Source organism: Urocitellus parryii, chromosome 3 (genome assembly GCF_045843805.1).
Source record: "Urocitellus parryii isolate mUroPar1 chromosome 3, mUroPar1.hap1, whole genome shotgun sequence".
Lineage (NCBI taxonomy): Eukaryota > Metazoa > Chordata > Mammalia > Rodentia > Sciuridae > Urocitellus > Urocitellus parryii.
The window spans coordinates 71,809,414-71,832,472 of record NC_135533.1 but is presented as its reverse complement, the minus strand read 5'-3'; the positions used below and the strand labels follow the sequence as shown (position 1 = coordinate 71,832,472).

Genomic DNA, 23,059 nt, shown 5'->3' with positions numbered 1-23,059 from the left:
AGCAGTCAACAGATTACTAATATGGTCCAGTTGGCATCCAGTTGGCAACTAATATATAGTGGAGAGCAGTGACCAGTCAGCAACTGGAAACCCTTCCCAAACCAAATAAAACACAACTCGGAGGAGGCCAAATCCAACAGTACTCGCGAGGAAAAGGAGCTGCTAATCCCAGAATTATAATCACACACGCGCGAATCGGAGCTGGTCCACACCCTCCCCCCCCCCAAGTGGACCAAGTGCAAAGCTGGGAGCTCCAAACCGGAAGACAAATGCCCACAGCGCTTCCCAAATTGCGAGGAATGTCTTTTCATCTCGTTTTCTACGCCCTCCCGGGATCGATCTGCCAAATAGCCGTATTTGACCCCGCCCCTCATCCCAATAGGTTCTGCCAGTGGTCTCCTCGCGCCCAGGTGGTCTCAGAGCTGAAGGGCTCCCAGGGTCCTATTGGCAGTAAGCTGCAGTCGGGGGATGAAGAGAGGAAAACAAATCGCCTGCACCTGAGGGCACCATACTCACCTTCACAGTCTACACCTGCGACTCCACTGCAGCTCTCAAGATCTTGTTCCTCCAGTCCCGCAACAGCCCCCTGGGTCTTGGGGGCAGCCATTTCTCAGCTTAGCAAAAAAGGGAGGGCCACCGGGAGGAGCCGGACAGGGACGGGCCGGTACCAATAGAAATGTGACTTGAGGTGAACGCCTCCTCCACGCGCCGTTTCCTCCACGCCTACGCCGCGCTGTCACGGCCTGGGCCAATAGGATGTGGCGAGCGGACTCTAATCCCCTCCCCTTACAGCTACTACCACGCCCCCATCCGTGATGGAGAGACAGAGAACTACAATTCCCGGCGTGCTGTGGGGGCCCTGGGAAGAGAGGGCTGGTAGAGGCACTGACGGGCGGGGGTGCGCCCGAGAGTGCCCCGGCGTGTTCGCTTAGTTCAGTGAATCAGAACAATGACTGCGCCGCCGGGTCCCCGGGAGCGCGTCGGGAGACTGTGAGCAGCTGCTGCCGGGAGAGCGGCGGGCGGCGCAGCCTCGGTGGCGCGGTGTCAACGCCAGGCTTGAGAGCTGCTAGCACAGACCCTGCCCAGCGCCCGCAGCTCGCGCGGGGCTGCCGGGCTCCTGCGCTTGCAGCCGCTACTCGCGAGCTGTGCATTGTTGTGAGCTGGTTGAGGGGCGCGGGGATTACAAAGCCTGGAAACCCCGGAGCCCCCCTTTAGCCATGTGGATACCTACGGAGCACGAGAAATACGGCGTGGGTGAGTCTCCGCCGGGCGAACTTTTATTGGGCTTTGGCCGGAGCTGGTGCGCATTTCTCGTCCTTGCCCTCGCGCCCCTCCAGCTCCGCCGGGCTGGAAATGCCTAATCCTGGCATCGTGCAGTGGGTTTGGGGCTTTGCGGAGGGAGCTCCGGACGGAGTGGGTACGCGCCGGGGTTTCTCTTCCCACCGCTTGCTTGGCGAGCCCTGAACCGGACCCCGAGCGCCGGGACGGCTGGGGAAGCGCGCGGCCCGCCCGCCCGCTCGGGGCTCTGCCTGCAGAGTTTGGAGTGGCGACGGGGCGCATTGTGTGTCAAGTTGGAAGAGGAGGCCAACAGGGTTCTTCTCCTTCCATACCCTTCTTGCCCAAAGCGGCAGAGCGACGGCAATGGGCCGCAACGATTTCCCAGGGCGGTGAGGGAGACGACAATCCCGCGGCGAGAACGTCCCTAAACAGTAGGGAAGCGCAGAAATCCCTCAGGATGGGGTTAGCATTCCCGAAGTGCGGAATGTGGCATAGTCCTCTAAAGACCCGCTCTGACAGACCGAGCCCGGTCCGAGGCTCCTTCGTTCCCCCCGATGTTTGGGGTGTGTGTTTGGGGTCGGGGGATTGGCAAATTTCAACATCTGTGCCTCTCGGCTGTTTGGTTTTTGGAGGGGAACCGATATTTCGGCAGTGTTTTCACTTCTGACCACCTTCTCCACTCAGGGCAAGCGCAGCGGGGGTGGCCGTGGAGGATGGCTGTAGAGCGATAATGGGGAGGAGGGTCAGAACGCCTGGATCTTCGAGGCAGGGAGACAGGTTTTAGGAAAGGACTCTGCTGACACTGGTGTTGAGAGAAAAGGAACAGGGTAGTGCTCGCTTTTCTGTGCAAAGGTGAACAACAAAGGACATTAATGTTGACTGATGAATACAGGAGTCTCCCTTCCTTTCCCTCCTCCCTTTTCAGGCGGATTACAGTTCCCGTTTTTGTTGTTTGATATCAGCTGGGTCGCCCCTTGACAGTTACTCCTTTTAGGGTTGAGACTATTAAGCCAGACTCCCTGGCAAGCCTGAAGCAACCAAATGCAATTATAATCTCCCAGAAGGTCTAACACACAGAGAGAACATTATGGATTTTACTAACAATCTTTTATTTCCTATAATGCCCCGTCCTGTCCACTGACGTACTTATTTTTATTTGGGACAGTGATTTAGATATGTGTGATATCTGATTTTGTTTGAAATTCAGTTTCCTGCAATTAAAAAAAAATCTAGAAAGCCTTTGCAGGAAGTCATAGTTACCGGGGATTCCTGCATCACCCCTCCCCCCGCCCAGCTTCACCTGGGGATAGGTCTTTGGAGTTCACTGAAAGGACTGTTTAAGCATCCCCATATTTTTTACATTGGGTTTCTTTCTGGACTGTGACCAGTTAGCAAGACAATAGTTTGTCCTGGACCCACCTTTGAGAAAGGCTTCCAGCTTTCCCTGTCTTCAAAGTGTAAAGGGAACCTTTGCCAAGCTCTCTACTGGGGAGAAGTAGATGTTGGTGGTTGTTTTCCTTCTCCTTACTCTCCTCTTTGGGGCGAGGGGGGAGGAGGGCGGTGTTAACCCTTGCTAGGGAGAAGACATTGCCTTGGGTGAACTGGTGATGAACCAGAGGATATCACCTCATAATGGACCTTAACACAGTGCAGGAAGCACAGACCCATCCAGGCAATACTATCCTGCTTGGAGCTGATCCCAGATGTTGCTTTCTTCCAAGTGTTAAATTATACAGATTATGAGCGGGATTTATTTTCTTGATTTCTTTATGTGCCAGGTCACAGCTGGGCTGCTGGTATCGATTAGTTCATCTCTTGCCTTTCTTTACATGCTGTGGGCAGAGGCTTAAAAACCACTCTGGGATTTCTTGGAATTGCATACCGGATATTATCAGTCAACTGTTTTGGGCTGCCACAGACTACTCGGTTTTGGTTGTGATTTGGTTGCAGAGTAGGGGAGGTAGAAGGGCCTGAGCATACATATTTGGGAAAAGGAGGTTGAGTGAGGATTGAGATAAGGGGCAAGAGCAAAGAGGGTTCTTCTACCCAAAATTATTGCTATCGTTCTCCTTTATGCAGTATCATATGTACAGGAATGTTAATCATCTTTTAATATTACATTTTGAGCATTTGGCTTGTGGAATGCTGAGCTGTTTTTTAGAATCCATCTGTTAGGTGTGTGTGTGTGGTGAAAATTTTGCTAGGATACTTATGATGTGTGGACTTTATTTCTCACCATGGAGAGTACTATTTGTGGCTGCTTATACTGCAAGTTATTTTTTTTTTAAACCTTGGTTGGTGTGTGCATTTCTCTCATTTAGTTCTTATAAATAGTAAAGATATTTTATGGGCTCAGATGTTTGGCTGATACCAGGTATAGTAGTAATTCAGTTTCTTCATTCTTTGAAATAAGTCAATCTTAGTAACTTAGAATATCTGAAGTAAATCTATGCAAACTGTTTTTTCACTGATACTTATGTACCATCTTCTATGTATGGGATACTTATGTCTATAATTTTTGATTAAATTTCAAGTAATATATTAAAAATATAAATAAAATTAATTTTATAATCATAGTAAGATTTATCAGAAATTCTTTTTCAAATTTGATACATGGCTACTATTTCCTCCACGTAAATGATGAGTGATCTTCAAATAGTGTATGGTCAGTCATATTCCTGAGTGTTATGATTCTAGGGCAAGACATAGTGATAAAACTATAGTACTGAAAGACAGGGAATGTTCTCTTTTAAAAAACTTATTAGCAAGGATTGGAGATATAGCTTACTGGTAGAGCACTTTCCCTAGCATTTGTGAGGTCTTATGTTCATCTCCAGTTCTGGGGGAAAAAAAAAAGCAAATTAGTAAGCACAATGGTAGGCATGTTTTATTGGGTAACTCTAATTAGTTTCTGTTCCTGTCTAGATTCTGTTGTCAGCTATGTGACCTTAGATAAGTTGCTTAATCTTTCTGAGTCCTAGCCCTTAGGTCTGTTCTACCTAAGGTCCTTCCCAGTTCTAATTCTGTGGATTACTTCCAACCAAATGTGTTCTTTGGTTAGAAAAACATGTCCATTGTGTAGAGATTGTTATGAGTGAGAAACTTTTGTTGTGACATGTGCCACATGGTTTTAAACTAAGATCAGAGGTAAGTGAATGCTACCTGGCAAGCTACCAGAACCAAGGTGACTGTTGTTCACTTTCTCAATCTGTTCAATTCTCTCTCTCCAGTAGTAGTTCCATGGGCAGTGACTAAAGCATTTTTGATCTCCCACTCAAAAATTTCCTCACGATCACTATCTGCCTCTTGCATGTCCTCATCTGTCAAGCTCCTACCTCCCTTAATTTGGTGAGGGTTCTTCACAGAGAAGGTTAAAACCATTGCAGATATGTTTGTGCTCATTTGTCCAATAGGCATTTTTTTTTGCACAGTGTTTGTAGGTGAGCCAGTGAGTCTTCCTGAGCTGCAACCCACACCCTCTCACACCTAGCCAGATGTTTTACATATGTGAGCCTGGTTAAGCTTGGCAAGAGAATGTAGGTTGGAAAACAAAATCAGCAATAAATCCATGAGTCTTACGGGAAACAAAATTAAGAGCAAGCTAATCTGACAGTCATGAGAGTCTTTTTAAAAATAAAGTATTAAAAAGTCCTAATGTCACTGAGTCCTTACAAATATTCTTGTCCTGTCTTTCTCTGTAAGCATGTGTGTGTGTGAGTGTGTGTGTGTGTGTGTTTAAACTTATCTGAGTAGGAATCACATTCCTTTTTAAAATCCCTTCTGTTTTAGGAAAAGGAGATAGGTACCTCCTCTTTTCTATTCAGGATCTTCAGAATCTTCCTTCAGAAGGTTGCTTTAATGGTAGCTCCTATAGGGAGAGTCTGATGGGCTTACACCTTCAGTCTTACTTTTCAGTTTTTCAGCTAAGGATTCCTGTTTGTGGTACCATGTTGTAGTTAGATTATACAGGATCTAAATAGTGGTGTGCTGCTTGGGATTGTTTGTGACATTTAGAGCCTAACACAGGATTCTGAACTTCCAGTGGAAAGAGAAGAGGAATGATTTATACCTCCAAGTAAAGTACCATTGAAGGGCTGTGCAGATCTGGTGGCAGCTGATGATTCCACCCTCCTGTGGGAATAGCCTATAAAAATGTTTCCCTCTTTCGGTCATTCTCCTAAGTGATGATTCTTTCACAAGGTCACCATGGTAACATAAAGTTGATGCCCTTCCTCTCTGGTCTTTTTTTTTTTTTTCCTTCAGAATCTGTTATGGTAGGTGCCACAAAAGAGATTATAAAATTTCAACAAGTTTAGGTTTTTCTGTCGTTAGCTGTTCTCATTACTAAGAGGATATAACACTTTTAGAATTATTTTTGATATAAGTTTCTAGCATAGTGACCTTTATGCTATGAGTACATGTGTCAGAGAAACATTAACACTAAGGAAATTCAACCAAAATGCTGATAAATATAATATTAATGTGTTTCATGGTTAAAAAAGTGTGAAAATTTTTTTTTCAAGTTTACCCTCTGAAACAGAAGGACAACTTCCTTGTATGAGATGAGGAAATAATTTCAGAGAGTTCATTCTAGATCAGCAGTTTTTAATCTTGTTTGACTATCATCTCTAAAAGGAATACATTTAATTTCCTGGCCCAGCTTATACATAAACACCATCTAATACCACCCCATACATACAACCAAAACCATATTTGTTCATACCCTGTGTGATCTATTATTTTTCATTCAAAAAAGATGTTGATCATTAACTGACTCAGTGACATTGAAAGGTCCTGACCCGTTGTTTGAAAACTCTGCTCTAAATGCTACATGTGTGAAACTGGAAGGTTTGAAGTCAGACTCCTTAGATTTTTGTTAAGTTCCTCTCATGTTGTTGGCACAGTGTTGATGGGTAGTTTTTTTTTTTTCTCCTTCTGTTTTTAACAGTTACTTATTTGTATTTATTTTGATTTAGAATTTACTTATATTTTTTTCTTCAGTGAAGGTCTTTTTTATATAATATTTCTCATTAAAGGTGGATTGAATATTCAAAGCCATTACATATATTGTATAAGTTGTCTCTCTAAGTTCATGTGTGTTTTGCTACTAAGTTCTTTTTGCCCACCATTGGAATTAACTGCATAGTGACCATTTTGGTCTGTTTTTTACTATTGCATTTGACAATTCTCTTGGATCACTGTAACAGAAGAATTCATGCAAAGTATCTTTGGAGTCATATAGCCAATTATAGGACCACTACCCATCATTCTTTGTGCCTTTTTTATTTTGCTGATCATTTTTAGACCAACAAGGTGGCCAGTACAACTTTTTTTTTTTTTTTTTTTAAAACTGAACTGGTAAGTATATTTGGCCAGAGGATGGTAGGACAAAAGAATAAAGCAGTACAGTTCTCCAAGCCTATTTCCATTTAAGCAATTTAAACTTAAGAAACAACTGTTGTCCTCTCTGGCATTAAAAAAAATGTGTGCTAAGATATCACTGAATATACTAATTAAATAAAAATCACACAAAAAAGTTTCAATACCTTTTGGTGTCTTGGTTGCAATAAAACTAATATGGAGTACACTGCTGATTGTATTGGAAATAAATGTGATCCTTTTTGCAAACTGTAATTTTTATATTATAAATAACAAAAGTATATAAAATATGTTTATATGTAATATACAAAATAGCATTTATGGAGCACTTACTGCATGCCAGGCACAGTTCTAAGAGCTTGTCTTGTGCTGTCATTTAGTCATCATGACACACCATGAGGTAGATTAAATTACCACTCATATTTCACAGGAAACTGAATCATGGAAGGGTTAAGCAACTATCTAAGGTCATATAGAAAATAATTGGAATCCATCAAGTCTTTGCAGACCCCACTCTCTTAGCTACTATGTTGCATTGCCTGTACAACAGCCATTATGGAAGTTTTAACTGCTAATCCCTGTCCTCAGTGTTTACATGGAAAAAAAAATAGGAGGAAAACACTACACACAAAGTTGTCCCTTGCCATGTTTTCTGTAAAATAACATAAAGGACCATACAGTAGTTTAATGGATTTAGGTTATGACCAGCTTGTCAGAGTATTATACAATAGGATATTTTATAAATAAAACTATTTCTGTAATATATTCCAGGTTCCTAGTGTTAAGTGACAAAAAAAAAATCAAAATACAGACAGACTAGGATTGAAACCATAGAAAATATGTATCATATATATAGCATTTGGTCAATGAACAAATGAGAATAATTCTTGCATTATAACATTATCAGTAAGTTCTCATTTAAAATATTTGGAAATACTGGAAATCTGAGTAGTATTAAACTGTAAACATACATATTATTTCTTATGAAGAAGAGGGATGGCATAAAAATGAGTAACGAGTTATTACAATCAGAGGTAAGAAATGTTAAATTCTTGAGCCAGGTTAACAGTCCTTGATATGGTGAAATACGGATGGATTTGAGAGAGGGATTTAAGAAATGAAAACAATAGGGCTTGGTTCTTGGTTATGAGGAATTGGAGAAAAGTTTAGGATGATGTTCTCATTGGCTCAGGAGACTATCACAAAAAATATCATAGATTGCATAATTTACAGTAATATTTTTTTCTTTTTCTTTTCAGTACTGGGGATTGAACCGGGGGGCTTTGCACATGGTAGGCAAGTGCTCTACTGCTGAAAAACATTCCCAGCCCTTAGACTGGGTAATTTAAACAACAGAACTTTATTTTTTCACAGTGCCAGAAGCCCAGAAAGTCCAAGATCAAGATGCAGGCTGACTTACTTCCTGCTTTGCTGATGGACACCTTCTTGTATTCCCATGTGGAAGGAAGGGGTTAGGCAGGAGGGGAAGCGAACTCTTTCCTGTCTCTTTTTTTTTGGTGGGGGGTGGCAGTACCAGGGATTGAACTCAGGGGCACTTGACCACTGAGCCACATCCCCAGTCCCAGTTTGTATTTTATTTAAAGACAAGATCTCACAGAGTAGCTTAGCATCTGGCTTTTGCTGAGGCTGGCTTTGAACTCTTTATCCTCCTGCCTCAGCCTCCTGAGCTGCTGGGATTATAGGCATGTGCCACTGTGCCTGGCCATTCTCCTATTTCTTTTTATAACTGCACTAATCTCATCAGGAAGGCTCTCTGCACATGACATGAGTGCATCCCAAAGGTACCGTCACCAATTACCATCATTAAGGTTTCACTATGTGAATTTTGGGGTTCAAAACATGTAGTTCTCTGCTTGGGCACCTAGGTGAATGCATGTGCTATTCATTCAATAAATGAGATGTCTTGTCTAGGCAGGACAGGTTATAGGGTAAGATTAAGAGTTTTGTTTGACCCCATTGAATCTGAGACACCTGAAAACTTAGAGGAGGCAACATCTGATAGGAAGTGGATCTGGATCTGGAGCAAAGAAGAAAAGCTCTAGGCTGAAGATGATGATTAATCATTTGGTTTGTGTGTGATGACTAAAACAATGGGCCTACTTGAGACCTAGCTAATTGTTCTGACTTTTTGATTATGTAGTCTGTCTGTCCATTCCAAGTTTTAAGGTGACAGACTACAAATTTCCAAACAGCAGTCATCTCCAAGCCTTGTATTAATAAGGATACAGAGAACTCTACAAAACTGAGATATATTAGCTGTCTGTGTAGTGTTGGTAGTAAACTAAATTTTATGTTGTTTTCTTGTGTCTCACTAGTGCATTGCCTGGCTGAGGCAGCGTTAGTTATTTCTATTTCTGTGACAGTTTTCTCCCAAATATTTCATGCCAGATCATGCACATTTGTGAGATTTCCACAAAAGGATGTTGAAAAACAGAATGCACAATAATAATTTAATACACAAGATTTATGCATCCCCCAAATAATATGTAAATACCTACACAAATCCACAAATGGAAAAAATGCTTAAATATCTAAAACAGTAGATGTGTTTGTATGTGTGAGACGTGTGTGTGTGTTTATTTGTATATATATATATATATATATATATATATATATATATATATATTTTGTGGGGGGCGGTAACCACAGGGTTCCACAGGGTTAAATGTACAATTTTTAAAAATTATACTTTTCCAACCATGAAAAATATGTGATTTGAAGTAAGAGATTCCAGCGTGAAGTGACTTTAAACTTCCATTCCCTAACGTACCCTTTCATAACTACACACTGAAACAACCAATAAATGCACAGAAAGAGGCAAACATTAATACTATTAAAAATTAAGTCTGGGACTGGCGATGTAGCCCTGTGATTGAGTGCTTGCTTAGCATGCATACCACCCTGGGTTCAATCCCCAGCATCATACAGGAAATAATATAAAATAATAAATAAGTAAATAAAAATTAAGTTTGGTACAAAGCCTATTGCCAAAATTTGGGAGGTATTTCCCCCTGGTTTGTAGAACTGTATTAAGAAAATCAACTGGTGGTCTACTGTGGTAACTGTATTTAATAATAGCATATTATACATTTGGATTTGCTAAGAGTAAATCAAAGTGTTCTGACAGCAGGGTTTGAAAAGTAACTATGTGAGGTGTTAGATGTGTTAATTAGTTTGCTTGTAATCATTTAAAAATGTATATATATCAAAACATCATGTTGTACACCTTAAATATATATAACTTTTATTTGTTAAATATACCTCAATAAAGTTGTGAGAAAAAGGAAGGAAAACCAATTGGTGGTTTTTCTCTGCTTTCCCTTATTAAGCAGAATGGCCTTGATGACTGGAAACATTGCAGGAAGACCCATCACCCTCATCCATAGTTCAGAGGTTGGATCAATACGTTCAACTTGTATTGCCAGAGTGTCCTTTACTGTCTGAGGCATCTTTGATCCTTCTATTTGCATCCCATCTTTTTACTTTTATTGAGATGACCATTTCCAAAAACAATTGGGACAGAAAGGTAGGTGGCTAAGTGGATAAAAAGGAGACTGCAGAGGATGCCATTTTATCTTTGATAAGTATACTGTGGTCTTCCTAAGAAAAATGAGTCTATGAGTGCCCTTGAGTGCTGCAGTAACAAAACTTACTGGATTTTTTTTTTTCCTCGCTATCTGTTGTTGGCAGAGAAAAAGGTATAGGATAAGAGATGAATTTATCAAAAGTGTCCCCACACTGTGGTACATGGTATATGTTAACTAGGAATTTTGACTTGGTGCTGTGTGCCTCTGCCAGTCTTTGAATGAAGACCTGAAAGTGGGATCAAACCCACACCTTTATTTTTGGCCCAATCCTTTGCACTGCAGAGAGACTCCAGCCCCAGATTGCATTACATTTACATCCCTAAGGAGGAAAGAAACTAAACCTGGAAAGGGGTATCTGTCATGTAGTAATGAACTAAAACATGGGCTTAGCTTTTTATTAGCTGGTGAGGCAGAGAAAGCAAACATGACATTTCTATAGGAGGCTTTTGGAAACTACTAAGAGGTGAGTTTGATCTTCGCCTGGACTTAGATCTCCTGTGAGCATGCCACAGAGAGAAGGTGGTTGGCGAGAATCCTCTGGATAAGAAGTTTGAAAGTCTTCCTAGGTGAATTTGCTAAATATTTCTACCGAGAAATGAAACACTTTTGTTAACTAAGCAATTTATTTTTCAGTTTTATTGAATTCTTAATTGGATATTAACCTAAAAATATCTCCTTGAAATGTTTAAGCAGAAATGTAGAGATTTGGTTCTATATCCTTTTTTTCTCCAAAATGGATTGGCAACCAGAGGTAGACAGGTTTGTGCACAAGGGGGTGCATGTATGTGAAGCAACTAAAGATAGCCTCATCTGAGGTCCTGGATACAACATTATTCTCTGTCCTGGGGAGAGCAGAGGGCCTACTCTCTGTTTTCCTGAGACAGCCAACATTGGTTAGGAAATTTGTGAAGCTTGGGTAATAATAGGTTCCAGGTTTAGCTTGGCTTTTGAAGAAAGAGGAAAATCCCCCAAACCTGAAGAAGCAGTTCTATAAAGAATGAAGATAGGAAAAATCTCTGAAGTTTTCTCCAGAAGTCTGCATGAAAAATACTAAGAATAAGATGAGGAATTCTACAACATTGCACACTACAACATTCCCCTTCTCCCATTTTTTTTTTTTAAAAGAGAACTGTGTATTAACTGTATTCAGAATTTCCTTTAATACTCCTATCAGTAATTTGTCAAAATTAAAAACACTAAATATTTATGGTTTTGGTCCCCAATTAGAAGAGGAAATATATATATATATTATATTAAAATTTAAAAAATGAGAAAATACTTATGAGAAGTGAAGAATTGGGCACAAATTACAACATGTTGCCATGTTGTTACAACCAATGGTTGTAATTGAGGAGTTGATTTTTTTCCCCTTTCTATTTTTTGAATAATTTCCAAAATTAACATGAATTTCTTTTATAATGGGAAAAATTAAACTCTTTTATAAGTCAAGCACTATTTCTTGTATAGGGTTTTCTCTCAGTATTTGAGGTTAGACTGTTGTTGAAAGTTGAGTCTGGACAGCCTGAATTTAACTTACCTTATATATCCAGGAAGAACTCTATTCCAGAGTTTTTAAGTGGCTTTTTTTTTTTTTTTTTAAAGAGAGAGTGACAGAGGGGAGAGAGAGAGAGAGAGAGAGAGAGAGAGAGAGAGAGAGAGAGAGAGAGAGAGAGAGAATTTTTTTTAATATTTATTTTTTAGTTCTCGGCGGACACAACATCTTTGTTGGTATGTGGTGCTGAGGATCGAACCCGGGCCGCACGCATGCCAGGCGAGCGCGCTACCGCTTGAGCCACATCCCCAGCCCCTAAGTGGCTTTTCTTGCTATGCCAGTTTGCTTACTTATAATGTCGCTGCCCTGTTCATTTCTCAGTAGCCACTGTAAAGCTGTGCTTTCAGGTGCCCTTGGGGCATAAGTCTTTGAAAAAGAGCCCTAATCCGTCTTTGAAAAATAGCTTCAAATGAATTTACCTAAGATAAAAATGTTGTTCTCTCCATGAAGTATTTGCTTAGAAGACTGATGTTAGTGTCCCTGCTCATTTTGCATGTTTCTGTAAACTTGATCCTGAGGGACAGTGGGCCCTGGGATAATTTATTCAAGAGAAACCTTTCAACATAGAGATTCAATGACTTGAAGAGTTTTTATTTGGCACTTCTGAGGAATGATTTCTTATTATGCATATTATAGACCAAGCATATTCCCCACAAATTTATATACATATGCCTAAGTGTGGCCATATTTGGAGAAAGGATGCAATTGAGGTCATAATGGTGGGGCCCCAATCAGGTAGGATTAGTGTCCTTACAAGAAGAGACACTAGAGAACTCGATTGCTCTTCTTGTGCAGCACCCAGGAAAGATCATTTGAACATACAGCAAGAAGGCTATGGTATGCTAGTCAGAGAGAGAGCCCTCACCAGGAACCACCCTTGATAGACCTTGATTGGGCCTTCCATCCTCCAGAATTGTGAGGGAATATATTTCTGTTGTTGAAGCCATGTAGCTGGTGGTATTTTGTTATGACATTTCATGATGACTAATAATCTAGGTTAGCACAATTTTAGACACTGTAGTAAGAAGAACAAAGAAAACAAAAGCAGAAACCTTTTTATATCAGTGTAATCCATGTAATCAATATAGTCCCTTTCCATGGTCTAAGATTTAATTTCTCTGTCCTGTCCCAAGAAGCATAGATTTAACTGAGACACTCTTTGAAGATGGTCATCTCCTAGTAATTCTAGACTTTCGCTTACTTGAATAATAGCTTTTTTTTTTTTTTTTTTTTTTTTGCAAAGTTTCCCACATTGTCTTTAAGTTATCAGGTCACTTTGGGTGCCTTTAAAGCAAGCAACAGAAGTTGGGTCTTTAAACGCTTTTTTTTCTCCCTGCCACAATTATTTACAAAAACCTGGGATGACAGGTTTAACCACCTAGGTTGCATTTAAATCAGGTAGATGAGGTTTTATTGTTTGGAACTTTAGTTGGGGGCATGACTTTAGGTGTACTTTCTATGAACGACCTGACTGTTGAATGCCAACTCCTTGAGGAGAATAAAGAAAATTTAAGGGAAATATTCTTTTCCATTTTTTTATATCCTTAAGTGTGTGTTCCCTGAGAGTAGTTAGTATATCCTTCTAAGTGTTCACTTATTGCATTTGTTTTTCTCTTAGTGACAAACATGCAGTCAACTTTTATGACACTTTAGTGGGAAAACTCTTTTTGAATGTTTTTTTTTTTTTTTTTTTTTTATGAGACATACCTACTGTGTATAAGGCATTGTCCTAGTATGATGGGCATCCAAAGAGGTATAGGACTGGATCCCTGGGCAAGCAGAGGAGCTCTAGAATGTTTCATAGTTTTATCTCATTTCCTTTGTTCAACATTTTTTCAAGGTAGGTGTTATGTTCATTAATTGTTTAGTATTCATTTATTAAAGTAGTGCATACATGCATCACAGGGAAATCAGTGTGAAGATTAAGACAGATATTTTCCTCTCTAGCTTTAAAACGAAGATAAGGACTTGGGATGGTGATATTATTCACATGTATGCCGTAGGAAACAGCTCTGAGAAGGGAGTGTCTCATATCCTGGAGAACTCAGAATATACACAAAAGAATAGAAGTTGCATTTTAAGATACTCCCCAAAGGCCTGAGTCACCAGCTGCTGTGATTGTCCAGTATCCCCACCTGAGTGGAACTGGCAGTGAATAATTGGAAAGTCTTTTTCCTCTTCCTTCTGGGTAATTTCTGCCCCTCCCCCCACCTCATTCCTGTCACCTGACCCATGCTAAGTATCTTAGACAATAGTTTGTCATATTTTTGTGATTTCCTTCTAAGACTGGGCAGTGGAAGAAAGAGGGATTCAATATTGATGATGATTCTTTAAGATTTTTTTTTAGCTATAAATAAAACCTATAGTATATTTTTAAGTGACAGAAAGCTTTATAAGTGGGCAGTAGAGGAAAAACTAACTTAATATGAATACTTGCCAGGAGCTAAGCCTGTTGCTTGGTGCCATACATGTACTCTCAAGCCCTCCTGCAAATCATTTTTTTTTTTTTTTTTTGTTCAAGGGGAATGTACTGGGGAAGGCTGACAGTTAGACACACAAAGGAGGCAGAAGCTGGGGGCCTACTCGTGGCACCATACTCCTTTATATTATACCCAAGACCTAGGAACAGAATCTGGAGAAATAGTCTTAGACTCTGGGGCTCTGTGGACAATGGTAAGGAAATTGCCAACCATATTTTACATTTTGTATAACATGCTGGTATTAATACCACTATTCTGTGAAATAAGTCCCTCCTGTGTCTTTTTGTTCTAGCTTTGGTCTTTTAGTCGTGGTCAGATTCACTGTACTCTGTAGCAGTATGGAGCAGCTAGAGGGGCCACTCGGGGGATCAGGAAATGGAAATGATGCAGCCAGTGAGGTGCACAGGGAAATGAGAGAGCCAAGGACCAGATACTGCTGAGTGACTAGAAGGGAATAAAAGTGTGGATCCATAAATGAGGATGAGCCTAGCTAAATCTGAACAGGAGCAGAGAGGAACCCTAAAGCGAAAATCAAGTCTGCAGTGACATAGCTGAGTGGCATGATGAGAGCTAGATGGGGGGAGGGCCAGCATTGACTGGAGGAACTGGAAATCATAACCTCTGAGCTTGTATTCTGATGTTGTAAGTTCTTGCTCCACATGGACCTGGGATTCTCACTGTGCCCCATGGCAACTCAAGGGAAGCCTTGTCCTGCATGGCCAAGGAGCTTGTGTGTTCCTTGGTGTGCTAGAGAAATATCTCTTTTGTTTCAATTACTGTTGAAATTTGTCATCTTTCTCCAGTCTCCTCTACTATGTGCTTTTGCATGTAAACCACAAGTGAGTTTTAAAAAAGCAAATTGTTAAAGTGGTTCTCCTGGAGAGGAAAGCAAGCAGCAAGCCAGCCAGCCAGCCTTTAGTGTTTCCTTTGCAGTCAGGATCTGGAGTCCTGAGGCATTTCATGGCACACAGGGCCCTTCCTAAACTAGCATCTGCCTGCAATCCCATCCTGTGTTGACCAGTTCTTCCTCTTTAATCCCTGTCCTCCATCCTAGGGGCCTGCTGACCTCTCCTCAGAGGTGCCAGACTGCTTCAGGACCATAAACCTGCCTTTGCATTTGCTGGAATTCTGCTTGGGATGACCATTCCCTTTTGCCCTTCTTTACCTGGTAAACCTAGCTGCAATGTCTTGTCAAGATTTTCTGTTTCTGGCCCCTTGGTATAAATAAAAACTGTTCTCCTTAGCTTCACATCTGTGCCCTGCAGCTGTCTGTCTCAGGGCACAAGAGAGTTTCACTGTTTGGAAACTACCTTTACTATAGACTAGTGAAGTGCTTGAGGCCAGAGATGCTGTGGTATTCAGCTTTGATCTCCCTAGAGAGAAACACAGGCTCAGTAAATGTTGTATCAATGAATGAAGGGTTTCCTAGAGGAGGGAGAAAATTCTGCACTCAGTGTATCATACTTACTTGTTAAGATTATTACCAGCTTGTCCAGAATATAAGAACCAAGGTTTGTTGAAGTAGATGAGGATTGGCTCAGCAGGGCAGGGCATGTCCCCACATTCCAAAATGTTAACCAGAGGAAGACATATTTGTTAAGAGAAGTGATAAAATTTGTTAAAAGTGCATCAGAGTATCTATATAAAATCTGAAACATGTATCATAGTTTTATTCATTCTATGACCCTACAAAATTGTCATAAAAAAATCCACATAGAGAACAAAAACAAAAAGTCTACCCAGTGCCATTTCATTCAGTAATTTACTGGTAACCACTGAGATTAATGAAGACAGGACTGGAATTCCTTATTTTTTTTAACTTCTCTATCTTCTTCTGCTTCTTGCATAATATTTGCTATAGATGTTGTAGTTTATAATGCTTTTATAATAAAAGTACAATTTTTTTTGAGTCAGTGTGTACAGGTCTAAATTTTTAGTAGAATATAAGTGAAGTCTCTACAACAACATATGACTGTTGGACTCCACTTGAATGCTAGGAGATGCTGAGGCACATCTGCTATTGTCCTATGCTCTGGTCATCATCTAATCACTTGCAGACAGTCCCTGGGTAATACTAAATCTTAGGTATAGTGCTTCCTGCAAGTTTGGGGTGCTTTTCCAGCCTCTTCAAGTGATTCAGTTTTGCAACAAAAACTTCCTACCATTTTTTCTTTTTTTCAGGACAAAGAGTATCCTGAGGTTGCAAGGCAAATTATTATCAAAAGACGGAAACAATACTCCTACCAACTATGTAGTTAGCCATTGGTGACAAATAGCATTTTCATTTGACTGTGTAACCAAAACAAAACACAGAAGTATATAGCATGCTGAAGAAATGGGCTCCAGTTGTTATTTATAGCTTCCCATTTTTCATTTCTGTGTTCATTAAAACAGCCTTATGCATTAAAGTACTTTATTAGAAATGATCTGTCATGGGCTGGGGTTGTGGCTCAGCAGTAGAGTGCTTACCTAGCATGTGTGAGGCCCTGGATTCCATCCTCAGCACCACATAATAAATAAATAAATAAAAAATATTGTGTCCAACTACAACTAAAAAATAAATATATAAAAAAAGAAATGATCTGTTATGCCATGTGTATAGTATTGGAGGTTATACTCAGCACATGATGCCTAGATTTGAGGATGTCTTAGCTGTGAAAAGGGCTACCTTCTTTCTGATTTACATAATAGTGTGACATGGACTTACTGGAACCCTCATCATTGTTCTCAGTGACTCATTGCTGAGCATATATAAAATTGAAAGTACAAAATACATTTATTAGGATAAAGTGCTACTTTTGTGGGTTTTATATATTGAAATTATATATAATAATTTATTTAAAAAATACAAAAATCAGAGTTTGAAAACCACTGACTTGTCAGAATGCCTTCAACGAGACTGGTGTAAAATCTTAAATTCTGTTACGGGAAGCTTTGAGGTTACTGACTGTGTCCTGCTGATGGGCTGACATCTTTCTGCTTTAAGTAGTGGTTGAGAAATCTATTTTGGAGGTATGAATTGCCATGGAATTATTGCTTTTTCTATAACACATGTTCAATGTAGCACAGTTTGTACCATGGATTTAATAAAGCTGTTCGTGTCTGGAAAACAGGGTTTTTTTTTTTTTTTTTTTGATGCCATCATTCTGTAAAGTGCCCATTTGAAAAAGTTAAAAGGAGTTTATCTTTATCGAATGAAAGTAAGAGCCTAGGGTTCTAATTTTGGTTCTTTCATAATAACTGTATGAATTCAGGCAAAGCATTTATTTTCTTAGGGCCTCAGCCATAAAATGAAAGTTGGATGACGTGATTTCCAAGTTTCTTTCAAATTTTAAAATTCATTGTAAGTTAGAGATTTCCTTGGGCGTCTGACCAGATGTCATGGAATGTCTGGAATATTTTATATCACAAAAGTTTTGATTAGTGTTCAAGTAACTGAGTTGAATTTATGAGATATTTACTGTTTGTGCTGGTCTCTTCTACCAGCTTACTACATTTGCAGTTATCTTGAAGCTCTTGGACAGTTCTCCATGTGTTTGATTCTGTGAATTTTGATATTTGATAAATGCCACATAAAACCCACTCTTTCCCCCTGTCTTTCTGTCCCTAGTAAGGCATTGCAGGTATCATTAACTTATTCAAACAAACAAATTAAATGCTGTACTCTACTTTGGGGTTATATTGTATGACTTCTAAGAAAACATTGGTTAGTGGGGTCAGATTTGGAAATAACTTATTTTTATGAAAGGCTTCTTTTTTATTGTAATAAAAAAAGCTCAGGGATGGAAATATATTACACTGGGCTGTCAGAAGGAAAAGAATCATTTTAGATTTCATTCTGCATCCAAATTATAGCTCTCACTGGCCATACCACCGTGCAAGATTGGTCAGAGTCCACTGACTGGTTGCCTTTACTCCTTTAATTGGAAAAAATTAGGACTATTAATCATTGTGACACAAGGCAAAATGTCATCATGGCATGACATTCTTATTTTCTACCTGAGAAATGGTGGCTTCTGAAAGCAAAGTCAAACTCTCTGTTTCCTACTTTCCCTTGCTTTTTCCTTTCTGGCTTCAGTTCTTTGGAGTAGATCAGAAAAAGGCTTACAAAAAGTGTGGTGTGTGTGTGTGGGGGGGGCAGACAGAAGCAGAGGAATAAAGCATTCCTTCGATTTCTTCCATAGAAACCTCTATGAAAAAGAGGCGAGGTAGAAGAAAGACCTTACAAGCCAAGCTAATGTGACTGTTGCACAAAGACATTTAAAATTATTTGCATGTGGGTAATTGGTGGAGATAGTCTTTTTAGTATGTGGACATCAAAATGACTGAACTCTGAATTTTCTTCATTTCTTCCCTGCTGGATTAACTCAGAAGGACAGTGTTTTAAGCTATTAGTCAGAATTTTCTGATGAGGATAATAACTTTCTATCTATTGAAGTAATTATGGTTGTAACACATGAATTATTTTGGTATTGAGTTTTGTAATTTCTGTATGTTTTGGCATACTTAAAATTTGTTTGGGCGATTGCATGCTTTAAGCAGGATTTGGAAGAAAATACTAGTTTTTCTCATGCCTGACTTTTGAAAATATTTCTGTGTTTGGTTGTTTTCTCTAGGCAGCAGTATTAACTGCTTTTTAAAATGAGAAAAACAAAACAAGGTTTGTACAAAACTGTTTAGGGATCACCTCTTCCTTCCCCTGTTATATATTTCTGATAACCATGGCATATTTACTGGATGACTTTTGTTTATCTAATGTATAAACAACTTCTTCTTTAGGTCCCTGAAATTTTGTTGCCTTTCTACAGAGTTCCTGTAGTTCTCTGAAAGGAGAGATGACATTTATTTGTTTTTAACATTTTCAAGAGGAAGACTATCACAGCATATTTGGTGAACATTATGTCCAAATGCTGTACTTTGTCTGTGGGTGTCTCGTTAAGCACAATGGAAAGATTCTTGAACTTACATCTTTAACATGGAACTGAAGTTAATTTGATTTCAAATTGTTCATGCCACCATATTTTGTGATGATATAAACTATTAGAGCAGTACCTCATTTTTGTAATAGTAGTAAACCAAAATTCCTGCTTACTGTGTGCCAGGCACTATGCCAAGCTTGTGCATCTATTGTTTTATTTGATGCTCCTGACAACTGTTCTTATCCCCATTTTACAAATGAGAAATTAAGGTACAGAAATGTGATAGAACCTGCCTGAGATCACAAGTCTAATGAGTAGTGGAACTTGTGATTTGCTACCATGTTCTAAGTACCTTAACCACCCAGTCATGCTTTTGTTACTTGTTTGTTTTGTTTTGGGTTGGCGGTGGTGGTGTGGGACTAGTGGGTATCCATTTTCGTAAAGCTAAGTGACTGACAGAATTCACTCTGAGTTTTGCAGCAGATGCATCCTCTTTTGAGACCAGGCAACTCCACTGCTGTGCAGTGGTTAAGATGGCTACTGATATTGGTTGGACATCTGTGATTTTGAAACTTGTGTGCTGGACTGGGCCCTTGACTATTTGCTCCCGTTTGAGAACCCCAATGATATCTCAGCCTACACTATAGCAGGTTCATCAGAAGTTAATGTGGACTGAGAGACTCTGGCTCTGGCCACCTGCCACCTGCCTTTAGTGTGAAAGTGAGATGGTCCCTCCATTGCAGGCAGGGGTGGCAAAACTCGTTATTTTTCAGGTGATCTGTAAGACTGGATGTCACTTAGGAAAGGCAGTTTAGGACTGTGCATTATCATGCCAGAAGGAGCAGGTTGTGAAACCAGAACACATGGAAGGAGAGACCTGCTGGTCCATTAGGGATGGTCTGTGGCAACACGAGGAAGAACTGACAATGACAACATTGTACAGTTTTCGTGTTAACCTGAATATATCTTTTATTTCAAGTGACTTTTGTCCTAAATGACTTACTTGATGGTGACACGCTTCTGATTACCTTGTAAAGTTGTCAGACCTGATAGAGAAAATAAGACTTGAATGCTTAAGTCATCATTTTCCTGTGTGTAGAATGATAATATTCTACTCCTGTTCTGTGGGGCATTTTACTATTTGGAATGCTTTCTCACCTATCCTATTTGATCCTTTTAGCCTCTTACAAGGAAGATGGAGTAGTTTGTTCTTTTTTTTTTTTTTTTTGACAAGACAGTTAAGGCGTGGAAAATGAAGTGACTATTGGAGCTCAAGTTAAATGTGACAGGTTAAGACAGCCCAGCCCTGCTGTTTGTCAGAAGGACTGTCTCAGTTTGTTCTAGGTACCTGTTTTCCATATCTGTAGAACTTGCCACATGATTTGTATATATAGGTGTCCACATCAAGAAGTGGCTCCAGGGGCTGGGGTTGTGGCTCAGTGGTAGAGCGCTTGCCTAGCATGTGTGTGTGAGGCACTGGGTTCTATTCTCAGCACCACATATAAATAAATTAAATAAAAGTCTATTGACAACTAAAAAATACTAAAAAAAAAAAAAAGAAGTAGTAGTAGAAGAAGTGGCTCCAACAAGATCCTTGGCCATTGACATCTTCAAGTAAGAACAGCAGTGTGCATCTCATACTTTTATGCTTCATTCCTGACACCAGTAGTGGCCTCTGCACTACAGGTGCAGTGTGTACTGGATATTCTCAGATTCAATATTACTGGTTTCCTATTGATTTTTATAATCATTTTTATAGCTCATATGAGTTTTTTTTTAAGCATGGGAAGGATTCTAGCTTTAGTTTCCTTTTCTATAAACAGGTACTATACTACTTATGTAGTTTATCTACAGTGGAACTATCATGATCAGCTGAGATCATTTATGAAGCCATGTAAATGATCAAGTGTTTTATAGGCATAAGGAATTGTTATGGAAGACCTTGAGTTCAGTATGGAAGTTGGCATCCATTAGAACAACTGGTCATGATATCATCTATTAGCTCCATTCTAAAGCTCTGTGGGGGATTATGTGGTTCACACAGATGCTGTTGCTGATGACTGTAAAGGTGCAGAAAGGCTTCTTTCTCAGTTTCCTTGGGGAGGACCTGCTCACACATCTGAATGCTCTTGTACAAGGTATGTGTCCATAGGAACCGGGGCCCACTGTCAGGAGTTACCAGTTGACCTGCAGGGTACTGGGCAGAGGGTCAGTGCCACGCTATTTGGAATTAGCCAAAAGAAAGATAATAACTTTTGCTATTTGTCCAAAAAGGAAAAAGAATAAAACTGAAATACATGTTGGAGAATGTGTTATTAAACCTAGAATTAGTTGAGTTAGTCAAAGGACTACACTAGTATGTGCCTATGTGGCACTCCTGTATGCGGGTTAGGAGGAGACTACTGCTGCTCTGAAGGCTGCACCCACAGGAGGTGCCCACTGATTGTGTAGAGAGGAGCTTTTGGGAAGACTCAGACCTTCCCAGCTGTATTAGCAAGTTATGGTCACGGCGCAGCTACGCCCATGCAGTATTCACTGATGTAGGACCTCCTCTTGGGGCTAGGCTCTGTGCTGGCCTCTGGTCTCTATGGTGAATGGAGGATTTTGCAGTCTCATGAGGCTTAGCAAGTCATTCACTTGTTCAGTATGTGTGTGTGTGCGGTAGGTATATGTATGCTTTGAGCAGGGAGATGAACAGTGAATTCCAAGGAGCTCAAACCTGTGTGGAGAAGACAGAGAGGTCATTGATTATGTTCCTGAGAGAGGGGATTGGTTATGGTAAAAGTCTGCACAGAGAAAGGACCAATCAGACCCGTGTGAGCTCGTGTGTCCTAGAGATTGTGAATGATTTTTGAGTAGAATTGAGAAGGTATTGTAGAAGATAACTAGGTAGAAGAAATGGAATATGGCCTTTCTGGATCAGGAAACAGCATATGCAAAGGCAAAGAAGCCTACAGGTGCCAACAGAATAGCCAGGGAACTGCACGTGGCTCACTCCCACAGCAGTATCATAATAAATTACCTTACTCCAGTTGAAATCAGTGCTTCTCAATATGATTGAACCACCTACCCACCCTTCACCCCTACTCCAAAGGGTGTTTGGAAATGTGTTGTTTTGGATGGATAGAGTAATTGTGAAGCTGTGCTGGTATTTACTGGACAAAGCCAGGAGTGCTGTTTGGCCCTCAAAAGGAGCAACTGCCTTGTCCCATATGGTCATGGCATTTTCTTGGAGTAATCAAAGTTTAAATCCTGGGAGTTACAATGCCATCAGGTGACAAGGTAGAGAGCATGCCTACTGTTTTCAGCTGAAGTGTAAAAGCCTAGGTCACACCACTTTTAGGTTGTTAGTAAAGAGTGGAATGCTTTTCCCATTAGTATACTTTCCTGAAATTTCTTTACCTTTTCTGGTTTCTGTGTTTTATTGATATTCATCCTTATAAAATTCTAGGTAATACTTTCTGTTGATGGTGCCTTTGTTAAGAGTTAACACTTTGTTGCCTTCCTCCTGTTTCTAAGCAGAGGTTCTTCCATTAAAGAAATAGGTCTCTTCCTTTCTCATCTCTCCTTCCCTTCCTTATTTTATTGGCAGTTGGCTGGTGATTTTGAAAGACTGGACTGGAAGATGAGCTGGCTGCCTCCTTTCTATGGAGTCTCTGGAGAGGTGACCTTCTGATTTATAAGATTAACAGCAATGCCAGAGGCCTGCATGTTTGCCACCTAAACTTAGCATAGGGGATTTTTAGCTGTACCCTCTGTACAGTGGTATAGTTTGTATAGTGTATGAATGGAGCAAATGGTTGCTGGAGCTCCTCTGGGCCCACCCAGCTGTACCAGGGCCCA

The 23,059-nt window shown here is 40.2% G+C and overlaps 2 protein-coding genes across 2 annotated transcripts in view; one reads left to right on the top strand and one right to left on the bottom strand.

Annotated features, from left to right (window-relative positions):
- The window catches only part of Znf277 (zinc finger protein 277), a 123,505-nt gene extending 122,853 nt beyond the window's left edge, over window positions 1-652 (bottom strand). Inside the window, exon 1 of the mRNA XM_026408250.2 lies at window positions 517-652. Within this exon, the coding sequence (XP_026264035.1) occupies window positions 517-607 (91 nt within the window). The 5' untranslated portion in view covers window positions 608-652. The remainder of the gene's footprint in view (window positions 1-516) is intronic.
- A 239-nt stretch (window positions 653-891) lies between these two features.
- Dock4 (dedicator of cytokinesis 4) overlaps window positions 892-23,059 on the top strand; it is a 437,995-nt gene continuing 415,827 nt past the window's right edge. Inside the window, exon 1 of the mRNA XM_026408408.2 lies at window positions 892-1,254. Within this exon, the coding sequence (XP_026264193.1) occupies window positions 1,218-1,254 (37 nt within the window). The 5' untranslated portion in view covers window positions 892-1,217. The remainder of the gene's footprint in view (window positions 1,255-23,059) is intronic.